The 14,694-nt window shown below is 36.2% G+C and overlaps 1 protein-coding gene across 3 annotated transcripts in view; it reads left to right on the top strand.

The window, feature by feature from the left end:
* Positions 1–5,130, top strand: part of LOC130228898 (apoptosis-inducing factor 3) — a 68,838-nt gene extending 63,708 nt beyond the window's left edge. For all 3 annotated transcript variants that reach the window (XM_056457397.1, XM_056457395.1, XM_056457396.1), the window contains exons 17-20: positions 562–660; positions 797–872; positions 1,214–1,318; positions 3,820–5,130. In XM_056457397.1, the coding sequence (XP_056313372.1) occupies positions 562–660; positions 797–872; positions 1,214–1,318; positions 3,820–3,862 (323 nt within the window). In that variant the 3' untranslated portion in view covers positions 3,863–5,130. The remainder of the gene's footprint in view (positions 1–561; positions 661–796; positions 873–1,213; positions 1,319–3,819) is intronic.
* The last annotated feature ends 9,564 nt before the right edge of the window (positions 5,131–14,694 follow it).

Below are 14,694 nucleotides of genomic sequence, written 5' to 3'. Positions count from 1 at the left end.
TGATCATAAGCATGCTAGCATCATTAAATTATTATAGTAACTTGCTCACACCTGCCAGTGACATGGCTAAAACATGTTAGAACATGCTAGAAACTAAATACTGGTAAACAACTTGCTAAAACATCTATCTATAACTAGCACGCTAACAACAAGTTAAAACATGCTACAAATATACAAAATTTTGCTATCAATGTGATAAAAATGCTATTAGTATATTAGCAGCATGATAAAGTATGCCAACAATAGAGTAAAATGTGGTAGCAACTTGTAGCAATATGCAACTTGGTAGCAAGTCTTTATACATGCTAACATCATTAAACCGTTATAGTAACTTGCTAAAACATCCCAGTGACATGCTAGCAACATGATAAACATGTTAGAAATGCACTAGCAACTTGCTAAAACATGTTAGAACATGCTAGAAACTGGATACTGTAAAGCAACTTATTATAAGATGATAGCAACTTTATGGAGCAGCTTGCTAGAACACGTTAGCAAGTCTTGACATACTCTTACTGTATATCTAGTTTTATCTAGTTATATCCATCTGTTCCACTGCAGGTAGACTGGCGGCACTTAGCATCATGGGAAAAGCCTCAGATATAAAAACGGTGCCTTATTTCTGGACAGCCATGTTTGGCAAAAGCATACGATATGCAGGTAAGGACAAATTTCTATCCCAAAACTGCACATTTATTGCAGCTATTCGTGATTTACATATTCAGCATGTATTTAATGTACTGTAGTTTCAGTGCTCTTTTGATGCATCTCAAGCAGTTCAAATTTTGTCATCAAGGTTACGGTGATGGCTTTGACGATGTCGTCATCCAGGGAGATTTGGATGAACTGAAATTCGTGGCGTTCTACACAAAGTGAGTTTATTTGATTGTTATTGTCTCCAGATTTCATCATCATCAACACATCTGAATTGATTTTATTGATTAATACATTTTTTTGGTAAAGTTAAATGCTATTTGATGATGGTGATAGTGATGAAAAGCCTTTATTTGTCACATACACTTTTACATGCAGTGAAATTGGACCCCATGCAGTGAAATTGCGTATTTTTTTAAATAGCAGCGCTTAAGCTGTCTCGGCCACCGCATAAACTAGCAAGCTAGCTAGATTCAGAGTATGCCATTATACCATGTTGTTATCATGTTGAGCTGTTGCAGGTTCAGCGCTGTGTTTAATCTGCTGTGTTTGATTGCAGGAGCGAGGAGGTGGTCGCTGTGGCCAGTATGAACTATGACCCCATTGTGTCGCGGGTTGCTGAAGTTTTCGGTTCTGGAAAGACGATTAGAAAACGTGATGTAGAGTAAGTGCATTTATGTGGACTCTAGATGAAGTTAGTTTGTTTACTGTTCATTGTTTTTGTTTACTCTTACGCTTAAAAAAGCACATACTATATGCACTCACCGGCCAATTTATTAGGTACACCTGTCCAACTGCTCGTTAACGCAAATTTTCTAATCAACCAATCATAAAGCAGCAACTCTATGCATTTAGAAATGTAGACATGGTCAAGACGATCTGCTGCAGTTCAAACCGAGCATCAGAATGGGGAAGAAAGGTGATTTAAGTGACTGAACGTGGCATGGTTGTTGGTGCCAGATGGGCTGGTCTGAGTATTTCAGAAACTGCTGATCTACTGGGATTTTCACGCACAACCATCTCTAGGGTTGACAGAGAATGGTCTGAAAAAGAGAAAATATCCAGTGAGTGGCAGTTCTGTTGGCACAAATGCCTTGTTGATGCCAGAGGTCAGAGGAGGATGGCCAGAGCTGGTAGAAAGGCAACAGTAACTCAAATACACACTCGTTACAACTGAGATATGCAGAAGAGCATCTCTGAACACACAACACATCCAACTTTGAGGCAGATGGGCTACAGCAGCAGAAGGCCACACCGGGTGCCACTCCTGTCAGCTAAGAACAGGAAACTGAGGCTACAGTTCACACAGGCTCACCAAAATTGGACAATAGAAGGTTGGGAAAACGTTGCCTGGTCTGATGAGTCACAATTTCTGCTGTGACATTCAGATGGTAGGGTCAGAATTTGACATGACATGAAAGCAAGGATCCATCCTGCCTTGTATCAATGGTTTAGGCTGGTGGTGGTGTTCTGGTGTGGGGGATATTTTCTTGGCACACTTTAAGATAATGTGCCATATCATAAAGCATGTATCATTTCAGACTGGTTTTTTGAACACAACATTGAGTTCACTGTACTCAAATGGCCTCCACAGTCTCCAGGGCTCAATCCAATAGAGGACCTTTGGGATGTGGTGGAACAGGAGATTCACATCATGGATGTGCAGCCGACAAATCTGCAGCAACTGCGTGATGCTATCATGTCAATAAGGACCAAAATCTCTGAGGAATATTTCCAGTAGCTTGTTAAATCTATGCCACCAAGGATTAAGGCAGTTCTGAAGGCAAAAGTGGGTCCAACCTGGCACTAGTAAGGTGTACCTAATAAAGTGGCCAGTGAGTGTATGTATGTAAGGCGGGAAGTGACACTGACAACAGAGGTGAAGATCCACATGCAGGTTTATTAGAATGGTCAGACAAGCAGTGGTCAATACAGAAGCAAACAGATGTATAAGGGCAATCCAGAGTCGAAGTCAAAAGGCAGGCAGATGGTCAGAAGGCAGGCAGTAAACAGGATGAAACAAATAAACAAGGCAAAGGATCAAAAACACAGCAAAGGCAGACAAAGGAAACACGCTGTAATGTCACTGTAGCAGATAACAAGACTCAGCAACAGTGTTTGTGTTTGAGCAGTATAGTCCATAAATCTGGATAATTTAAGGTCGATCAATGGCTATTTGAAAATCTGTAATCTGGGGATTCAGAAAATCAGAATACTGAGAAAATTGCCTGTAAAGTTGTTTAATAAAGTATTTAGCAATGCACATTACTAATCAATTTATTTATTTAATTTTTATATATTTACGTTTAGAGATTTACATTTATAAATATATTCACATTTATATTTGATATATTGACAAAAGAAATTTACTAAATATACTAATGTTTTTGACATAAAGGAAAAATCATTTTGACCTAATACAATGTATTTTTGGATATATATAAACAATTTTTTTGTATTTCGTTTAAGTTAATTTCATTTTTTTCAAGTTTTTCCAATATTTTTTCTTACAATTTTAATTATTATAACACTGTTGCGCGCACACACATAATTTGATAGTTTATTTGTACACTGCTTTTCATAATAATTATTGTTCCAAAGCACCTTTTCAAATGTTATGACATAACACTGTAAAAAATGCAGGGTTCCACACAATTCATTCATATTGTCCCAACACAAATCCATTAAGCTAACTTAACAAATATAAGTGGATTGAACATAAAACAATTAAGTTGTCCCAAAGAATTGTGCTGTTTCAGCTCTTTTTTATAGGTAGTTTGAACAAGCAGCCAAAAATCTTTTTAAAATTAGAAAGTTAATGTGCAATCTATAGGGTGGACAGTAATTATATAGGACACTATTTATACTGTCCACCCTATACACACCACCTTAACATTTTTTAACTTTGGACATTCTATAGTGCCTTATATATACTGTATTTAGAGTGACCTATATATATATATATATATATATATATATATATATATATATATATATATATATATATATATATATATATATATATATATATATTCATTATATATACTAGTGTTCTTTTCTAAAAGTGATATCTATGTGTACAATATATATATTTAATGAAGTGAGTTTTTGTATTGCTTACGTTTTGTGTTGTCCTCGAAGATGTGTGTGTTATTTTCTCCTCAGGACAGGAGATATGTCGTGGCTGATTGACAAGGGCTCACAGTGAGGAAGAGAGGTCCATTTTCGGATGATCTCTCCTGTCACAGATGTAGAGTTGCAGTTGCTGGAGCAGGACACTAGATGGGGGTCATGCGCCGTCCCAAAAAGCCAGACTCGGACTGAGCCCAGAGCATCGTCTCGTAAGGTCTGGATCCTTCCTAGCGCTAACACAGAAGAGCCATACCTAGTTTTCAGCCCCCCGGGATCTGGATAGGACCTCTGCTTTTTTTTGCATGAAGCATCATGCCTGTGTTCACGGGACAGCGGCGGTGGGGAATGCTCACGGTTTATTTTCTACATGCCACTTTGTATATAGCTGTTCCCTGAAGATGCATTCAACATCCACAAGACTGCACTTTTCTACCGACACACGCCTGGTTATGGGAACGCGAGGCGATCTCGTGGAAATCTGCTTCTGTAGATGCATGATCTGCGCATTCATTTTCTTTCGTGAGACTTTCCAGAAGGATCTTAAGAAGACATTGTTATTCAGGGAAGGTAATATAGTCAGCACGGTGTCCATCCGCTAATATTGGCACCCTTGGAAAATATGAGCAGACATGGAAGTGCAAAAAAACCTTCTGCCATGTTGTCATTCAGAATAACTAAACAAAAACAAAACAAATAACCTCATTAAAGGAACGTTACACTTTCTATTAAGTAAACAGGCTCATTGTCCTCAAAAATATTTGAGTTTAATCAGTTTTGAATCCATTTAGCTGACATCTGGGTTTTGCGGGAGCACTTTTTAGCTTAGCTTAGCATAAATCATTGAATTGGATTAGACCATTAGCATTTCGTAAAATTGATATAAATATAATTTAATAATTTTCTTATTTAACGCTTTACACCGTGTACTAACCCAGTAGACACGCAACATCATAAGACATTAATATAAGGTTAGATTTAGGTCACCAGCATCTAAGGACAACGTTATTTTGACATCCAATAACGACCTCAAATGATGTTGATATTTTGTTGATTTTATGGTTTGTTGGAAAGTGAGCAGAATCCAACGTCATATTGACGTCAAATACTGACATTTATTCGTCAGGTATGGCAACCAAAATCCAACATCTGATAGACATATTGGTAATGTCCACACAACGTCAAGCGGTAACATAGACGTTGATATTTTCAGGGTTTTTACGGCTTTTATCAAGTAAAATTTAAGAAGTTTTAAGACCTTTTTAAAACTATTTTAAGATCATAATGAATAAAATTTAGGACTTACACAAGACTTATAGATGTTTTTAATGCCTAAAAGGTTAAAAGCTTAAACATTAAACACTAATGTTATTATATGGAAGAAAAAAAAAGCCATATTAATAGTAAATAGAGTTAATAAATAAACATTTCTTAAAACTTTTATTGAAATATATTGTTAGTGATTGGATGGGTGTTGGCCCAATTGGGTAGCTTTACATGGACATAGGAAATATAAGACCCCTTTAAAATGATTTAACCTACAACCCAATATTTCAGTGGATTTAAAACTTTTTAAGGCCTAAAATTATTTTTTTGAAATTTAGACATTTTCAGTTTGTTTTTAGGTTGCATTGAAAAGTAACCAAAATGTAACATTTGTTCGACGTTGGACATTGATGTTGGCCTAACGTTCGGGTTCGGACATCAACCCAATTTTCATTTCCAAACAAAATGCAATGTCCCGCGACATTGGTGTACAACGTAAATCTGATGTCATGTTGACGTCCTGTGCCTCTGCTAAGAAGATTGATGGAAAATTAAAAGTTGCTATTTTCTATGCTAATATTATGGTTTGGAACTATACTCTTATTACGGCGTAATAATCTAGAAACTTTGCTCCCGTACCAATTTTTTTATTACGACACACCTGAAAATAGTTCTCAGCTAGCTAACAAGGTAACAGTGCTGCATAATATCACTGCTAGCCATATCAACAAATTTCCAAAAAATTATTAGCGCCCATATGAATTCATATAAACAAAATTATTTTTGAACACGTCCTTATTGATGTTTTACCCTTTTGAGTACACATGGGTGACCAGGAAAAGGAAATTGTTTAAAAGGAAATTGTTAAGGTCAATGACCTCCAGTAACACAAATTCGGCCAAAATTCTAAGTCATTCATCACAATTTGTTAGTTTTGAAAAGGTTTTAAAAGAACAAAAAACTTCTGCTCTCATCTGAAAACAAACTCAAGCATTTTCAGTTGTTCTGTAAATAATAGATTGAACTAAACATGAAAAGGTTAAACAAAGGCGATTGTTTTATATAAAAATGTTCATATTTATTAATTGAAGTTCATATCATATAAGTTTTAATATCAGTTCATATCTATCAATTGTGCCATTATTCATGGAGGACACTGTATGTTGATGCATATGAATATGAATCAAATAAATGATTATATATTATTTTATATCACAGGCTGCACATGGGGGAATTTCACAAAACCAAAATCAGAAGGAAAAACAAACATTTTACTTAAAAGAAATCTCTCTTTTTGTGTATTATCATAATTAACCCACATCTCATTACTGTCATTCTGAATAATTAATCATTAAAATAATAGCAAGAATTTTTTAATCTTATGTTAAGTATTTATAAACAATAGTATTTTTTGTACGGTAGTAAATATATCCTGATTTAAATGTACAGTTGAAGTCAGAATTATTAGCCCCCCTGAATTATAAGCCCCCCTGTTTATTTTTTCCCCATTTTCTTTTTAACGGAGAGAAGATTTTTCAACACATTTCTAATCATAATAGTTTTAATAACTCATTTCTAATAACTGATTTATTTTATCTTTGCCATGATGACAGTAAATAATATTTTACTGGATATTTTTCAAGACATTTAAAGGTTTAACTAGGTTAATTAGGTTAACTAGGCAGGTTAGGGTAATTAGGCAAGTTATTGTATAACGATGGTTTGTTCTGTAGACTATCGAAAAAAATAGCTTAAAGGGGCTAAAAATTTTGACCTTAAAATGGTTTTTAAAAAATTAAAAACTTCTTTTATTCTAGCCGAAATAAAACAAATAAGACTTTCTCCAGAAGAAAACATATTATCAGACATACTGTGAAAATTTCCTCGCTCTGTTAAACATCATTTGAGAAATATTTAAAAAAGAAACAAAAACATTAAAAGGGGGGCTAATAATTCTGACTTCAACTGTATACCGTTTTTCGTACATTACAGAAATGAAAATTTGGAATGAAATTAATTTGCATGAAAAAAGTGTAAAAATACACTTACATATTTTAGTTTTTATTTAGTCATATCACCCTGCAGCCCAAGACCAGTCACTGAAGCTAAGCAGGGCTGAGCCTGGTCAGTACCTGGATGGGAGACCACATGGGAAAACTAAGTTGCTGTTGGAAGTGGTGTTAGTGAGGCCACTTTCTTTCTTTCAGATGAGACGATAAATCGAGGTCCTGACTCCTATGGCACTTCTCGTAAAGAGTAGGGGTGTAACCCTAATGTCCTGGCCAAATTCCCTCCATCGGCCCTTGTGATAATGGCCTCTCAATCATCCCCAACCACTAAATTGGCTGCATCACTGTCTCTTCACTTCACCAATAGCTGATGTGTGGTGAGCCGGGGCGTAGTGGACATTTTAAAAGTGAGGGGACAGCTGTATGAAATCCAAAAGTTTACATTCTTAATTACCTGTTTCTAAATAGTATGTCTCTAAAAGTGAGGGGGACACTTTTGCTAATCCGAACTGTTGCTATGCCTCTGGGTGAGCGCACTGGCGCCATTGTCCTGTGGCTGCTGTCACACCATCCAAGTGGATGCTACACACTGGTGGTGGTGTGGAGAGACCCCCTTCATGATTGTGAAGCGTTTTGGGTGTATAGCCATACACAGTAAATGCGCTATATAAATACACATTACTTACTTTATTTTATATATTAAATTATATCATAATACATAAACGACAGCGAGGTCAAAAGAACTGACAAAAAGAGACAAATTAGTAGTGTTTTTTTGTACTATACATTAAATAAATTCCGCTAAAGCAACATTTAAAAAAGAGAAAAGTTTTAGTTTGTTACTAAATAAAATAAGATTAAATTAAATAATAGAAATCAAAATAGAAATATTTATATATAATGTTCATATAAAACATCTGATAATTATTGTTATATTATTTTTTTATTTTAATAAATACATACTGCTGAAGACAAAATTATTAGCCCTCCTCTAAATTTCCCAATTGCTGCTTAACGGAGCATATTGCGCCAGACCACACACCAGCTGACTGCTGGAGAGGAGACAGAGCGATGAAGCCAATTATGGTATGGGGATGGTTAGGAGGCCATGATGGACAGGATGCCGGGATTAAACCCCTACTCTTTTTTCGAAGGACATCCTGGGATTTTTAACGACCTCGGTCATGCGAAAGACAGCTCTCACTGAGCAATATAGAGTTCCCATCAATATACTTTATACAATATGAATTAGGACCCACACAGTCCGCGGGTTGTGCACCCCCTGCTGGTCTCACTAACGCTAATTCCGGCAGCAACCTAGCTTTCCCATGTGGTGTCCCATCCAGGTACTGAACGAGTGCAGCCTTGCTTAGTTTCAGAGGGCGACCATGTGAGAGTTGCAGAGAGCTAGCTGCCGGCATTTCTTTTTATATGTTTATTTTGGAGAAAGTCTTATTTCTTTTAGTTTGTCTAGAATAAAAGCAGGTTTACTATTCTTCTTCTTATTATTATTATTATTATATAATTATTATTAGCCCCCTTAACATATTGTTTCGATTGGCTACAGAACAAACTACTGTTGTCCAATGATGGCCTTGCATTTTAAGCTGAATAGTATCTTGCAAAACATCTGGTAAAATATCTGGTACTGCCATCATGACAAAGACAACAAAATCAACCATCAATCACATCAAACTCAATAAATGTCACAGGAGGGCTAATAATTTTGCCTTCAACTGTATATATATTTGGTTTCTTTTTGATTTTGGGAGTGAAATAAGCCCAGTCCAGACTCAATCTCTTCTATTAAATCCCTCCAGCCATTAAGCTTTTCCAAGTTCACATTTCTATAGTTATAAACCTCCATGGCAATAAAGCGAATGTTTTTCTCCTCGACCTGAAGCATGAGGATTGACCTTTAACAATGACAATATTACCTCTCGCTCATGGCGACTCCGGTTGCCTTGCTAGTAAATTGCACAAAATGATAACACTATTTAAAGCTAGAACTTTTATCTATAGAAATGCTCGTATTATAAGAGGCTTGTATTTTCAGACTAATCGAATTATGATTCATTGATGACAGACTGATTGATTGTTGATTGTATTTTTAGATTGTACGCAATCATATTAATAATGATAATAATAAAAATAATGGATGCTTTTCTTATAGCTCTGACCTCCTATAGCTTTTCTTTGGTACTAACTCAGGGATCGGAGGTTTCAGTCACATTGGACAGGTTTTGCTGGAATAGAAATGAAGAATAAAATTTGTTGCGATAACATTTCATTGCACTTCTGGTTCTCTTTTGAATATACTTACACAAGCACAGCACTTATTAGGACGCAAGACCTTAGAAAACAAAAAGAGCTTTCTGTAAGACAAATAGGACAGCTTAAATGTTTAATAGTTTTACATTTAGAATCACATTCACTTGTAAAACGCATACATTATTAACATTATGAAATATGCATATTATTGTGGGCCTAGAAAAAAGGCATTTTTGCAACACTGAGGTAAATCCAAGTTCATTTGAAAGTCATGGAAGTGCTTTTATTGTGGAAGAATATTACCATTTTTTAATCCATTCAGTCGGGCTCCGAGTCTTGCAGGAGAACTTTTAGCTTAGCTTAGCATAGATCATTGAATCGGATTAGACCATTAGCATCTTGCTCAAAAATGACTAACGAGTTTTGATCATTTCTTATTTAAAGCTTTACTCTTCTATTGTTTACCAAGACTGACAGAAAATGAAAAGTAGCTATTTTCTTAGCTGATATTTTTAGGAACTATACTCTTATTCTGGCTTAATAATAAAAGAACTTTGCATCTGTACCATGACTGCAGAAAGTGCAATGATTTGACAAAGCACAAATATATGATATATACAAATATTACAGCAAAGTTAATTGATTACTGTAATTACAGAAGAGCCAAGTTTTAAATAGGTCGAAATTATCAAAACTAGTCATTTTTGAGCGAGATGCTAATGGCCTAATCTGATTCAATGAATTATGCTAAGCAAAGCTTAAAGTCTCCTGCCAGACTATTTCCAAAATAAACTTAAAGGGATAGTTCACACAAATGAAAATTGACTCACTTTTTATACACTACCTGACAAAAGTCTTGTTGTCGATCCCAGTTGTAAGAGCTACAAATAATAACTTGACTTCTAGTTGATCATTTGGAAAAGTGACTGAGGGTCAATTTTTCTGATGAATCATATGCTGAACTGCATCCCAATCATCACAAATACTGCAGAGGACCTATTGGAACCCGCAGGGACCCAAGATTCTCACAGAAATCAGTCAAGTTTAGTGAAGGAAAAGTCATGGTTTGGGGTTACATTCAGTATGGGGGTGTGCGAGAGATCTGCAGAGTGGATGGCAACATCGACAGCCTGAGGTATAAAGACATTTGTGCTGCCCATTACATCACAAACTACAGGAGAGGGCAAACTCTTCAGCAGGATAATTGTATTTCAGCCTCCACATCAAAGTTCCTGAAAGCAAAGAAAGTCAAGGTACTCCAGGATTGGCCAGCCCAGTCACCAGACATGAACATTATTAATCATGTGTGGTAAGATGAAGTCATTCCAGATGACTTTATTAATAAGTTATTTGAATTGTTGCAGAGCTGTATGGATGCAGTCCTCTAAGCTCATGGGAGTCATACACAATATTCATTCTTTTTTCACTGCAGCATGACTTTATATTCTAGACTGTACATTATTTCTGTTAAGTAACAAGACTTTTGTCTAAGCAAAGTCAGACCTTACTGTCCTAATGAAATAATAAAAAATCAAGGCATGATCATCTTTTATTTTGGTAAAATAAGCGTAATCCTCATGAGGCCTTTGCCTTACATATAAGCCACTTCTGATACCAGATGATCAACCAGAAGTCAAGTTATTATTTGTTGTTACTAAAACTTGGATATTTCAGATATTTTATGATGTGGTCAGTTTGCTGGTTTGTCCAGTAATGCCATCCCAATGTGCCCACTTTTGCTATCACATGACTTTATGCGCATGCTGGAATATATTGGGTAAAGCTGTTTCCATCATAGTTTATGCAAGTTTTTTCTTATCAGAAGAAAAATCTTGTCATTTCCTTTAAGCCAGTGTTTCTCAACCACATTCCTGGAGGACCACCAACACTCAATGTTTAGGATGTCTCCTTTGTCTGTCACACCCATATTAGGTCTTTCAGTCTCTGCAAATGAGCTGATGATCTGAATCAGGTGTGTTTGGTTAAGGAGACATGGGAAATGTGCAGTGTGGTGGTCCTCCAGGAATGTGGTTGAGAAACAGTAATCTAGAGCACTGTTTCCTTACCACATTCCTGAAGGACCACCAACACTGCATGAATGAGCTGATGATCTGAATAAGGTGTGTTTGGTTAAGGAGACATGGGAAATGTACAGTGTGGTGGTCCTCCAGGAATGTGGTTGAGAAACACTGATCTAGAGCACTGCTTCTCAACCACATTCCTGAAGGACCACCAACACTGCATGAATGAGCTGATGATCTGAATTAGGTGTGTTTGGTTAAGGAGACATGGGAAATGTACAGTGTGGTGGTCCTCCAGGAATGTGGTTGAGAAACACTGATCTAGAGCACTGTTTCTCAACCACATTCCTGAAGGACCACCAACACTGCATGAATGAGCTGATGATCTGAATTAGGTGTGTTTGGTTAAGGAGACATGGGAAATGTACAGTGTGGTGGTCCTCCAGGAATGTGGTTGAGAAACACTGATCTAGAGCATTGTTTCTCAACCACATTCCTGGACGACCACCAACACTGCATGAATGAGCTGCTGATCCGAATTAGGTGTGTTTAGTTAAGAAACCACAGTAAATGTGCAGAGCTGGTGGTTCTCCAGGAACGTGGTTGAGAAACGATGATCTAGAGCACTAAGGACCACCAACACTGCATGTTTTAGATGTTTCCTTTGTCTGTCACACCCATTACAGGTCTTTCAGTCTCTGCTAATGTGCTGATGATCTGATTTAGGTGTGTTTGGGTTAAGGAGGCATGGATAATGTGCAGAGCTGGTGGTCCTCCAGGAACGTGGTTGAGAAACAATGCTTTAAGCGATATTCCAAAATGCACATAAAAATAAGTGGATGGAAAAATAGCTAATGATGACAGAATTTTCTTTTTTTTGTTCAATATCCCTTTAAAGTTTACATTTAAGAAGGTGAAAAAAGTAGAAAACAAAAAAAATGTAATAAAAATTAATTGAAATTAAAAAATAAATAAAAATAATCGAAAAAAGCTAAATTAAACACGCTAATTAACTAAAGCTAACTTAATTTTAAAAAAATTATAAAAACAAAAACAATCAAATAACATTATTATTATTATTATTATTATTATTATCAGTGCATGATTCAACCCTGTACGAATAACTGCTTTATAGATGGACGGTAAAAATAATGAAGTTGGCTGTGCATCATAAACACCATCTATATTCCACTAATGTTTTGTATTTCAAAAATGCTGATGCAATTTCTCAGTATTCATTAAAAACAACTATCTTCTATCTATCTAACTAAAAAAACACACTTCTACAATATAAACACATTTGCAGGCAGCATCACTTCAAACTACTACAAAACAATAATTTTAAAGAGACAGTTACCCCAAAAACTAAAAAAATGTCCTCAAATGTACTCAAGTGATTCCAATGAACTTCTTTCTTTTGTTGAACACAAAACAAGATATCCTGAAGAATGTTGGAAAAAAGGCAGCCAGTAGCTATGTTTTCATCCACCTATTTTAAGTTTGGAAGCAGTTTGGATATGCGCATAAAAAATGGTTGATGGAAACGCCAAGATGCGCAAACATTTTTAAAATGCGGCTAAAAAAATATATGTGCATAATTAAGTAGGATAAACTTTTTATTCGATAAGAAAAGATGCGCATAAACTATGATGGAAACAATTTTACCGAACAAATTCCAGTTTGCGCATTAAAAAAAGTCATGTGATATTGTTTTAAGAGATCATGTGACGATAAAAATGTGTGTGAATGGACAAACCAGCAGGCTGAGCACATTGTAAAACATCTGAAATGTTGTTTTGGGTCTTTCTAAAACGCCTGAAGCATTTCAGTATTAAGCTGCGGTCACACTGCACTTTTCTCCCCATAGACTTCCATTCATATGCACGCGAATGCGTCCGAACGGAAACGCAAGGTCATGCGTCAAGTTTCACAGGTCGCTGCAGTGCAAAGTTCAAGCTTGGTGAAGTCTGACCTGCGAAATTGCATCACTTGACTGCGTGAGACCAATCGAGGATCAAAACAGGACCTCTCTGGACAGAGATTTAAAACATGGAGCAATCGCTCGCTTTTTTTAATGTCTAATCATCTTGTTTAATCCCGCCCCTTTTCGCAGCAACGCACGACAGAATTTTGCATTATCAAACTCTAGTGTGATCGCAGCTTTAGTGTCATATTATTAATGACCTCCAGATTTGTCAAGAGCATCTGTGTGTCTCACACTTTTAAAGGCCACTACATGTTCATTACGTGCCAACATTGTCTTCTGAGGCGCAAGTCATTTATTAAATAAGGAAGATTCACGCAGCCTCTCCTACCACAGCAAATTCTGTTTTTACTTTTGATATTTGACGCCAGTTTATCAGGAAGTGACGATTTTGTTCACTTTGTCTCATTGAATAGAAACGTTGCTTTATTCACACATCTTTTATATGACATTTCAGTTTTGCGCATAAATTTAATTCGCATCTTTGGATGGAAACATAGCTAGTGACATCCATAGTACAGAAACCAAAAATACTATGAAAGCCAATAGCTGGTTTCCCCAACATTCTTCAGTATATCTTCCTTTGTGTTCAATAGAAGAAAGAAACTCAAACAATGACTAAATTTACAGAATTGTATTTTTTTAGGGGTGAACTACCCCTTTATATCATATATAATCCACATACACAAATATAAACATGCAACAATACATTCTAGGGTTGTCACGATACTGGAATTTGATACCAATCGATACTGAAGTATTAAAAACGTCCATTTCGCGTTCTTAAACAGCGCTGATTTGTCATTGTGTTCATATGCTCAACAGAAATGACTGTGATTGGCTGTGAAGGTCCTCAGTTCACCAAACTTACTGCTGTTTGTTGAGTGTAACCACAGATACAGGGACACTGGAGTGTTTCAAAGTCACATTGACCAGCTGGTTTGTCTATAAGCTGACATACAAGCGATCCGCTGATGAATCGCGGCTTTAAAATGCTCCAGTGACCCTGTATCTACAGTCAGTAAACAGTGGTGAGTTCGGTAAACTGATGACCTTCACAGCCAATTACAATCATTTCTGTTGACCACGTGAACACAATGGCAAATCAGCGCTGTTTAAGAACGTGCTCAAATGTTAGCGGGAAATGGATGTTTTTAAAATTCCAGTATCGATTGGTACCGAATTCCAGTATTGTGGCAACCCACATACTGTATGGATGATAGGAAGACCTAGTTGAGTGCTTCTTACTTTATAAAAAGTAGAAATGTAACATTATAAACTCCAAAGACAAATTAAATGAGGTTGAATTTGGTAGCTTTGGTTTCTCCCACAGTGTGAGTTCAAATGAAGGCCGCAGAAA

The sequence above is a fragment of the Danio aesculapii genome, chromosome 5, assembly GCF_903798145.1.
Source record: "Danio aesculapii chromosome 5, fDanAes4.1, whole genome shotgun sequence".
In the NCBI taxonomy this organism is placed as follows: Eukaryota; Metazoa; Chordata; class Actinopteri; order Cypriniformes; family Danionidae; genus Danio; species Danio aesculapii.
This window is presented reverse-complemented; position numbering and strand designations above follow the sequence as displayed.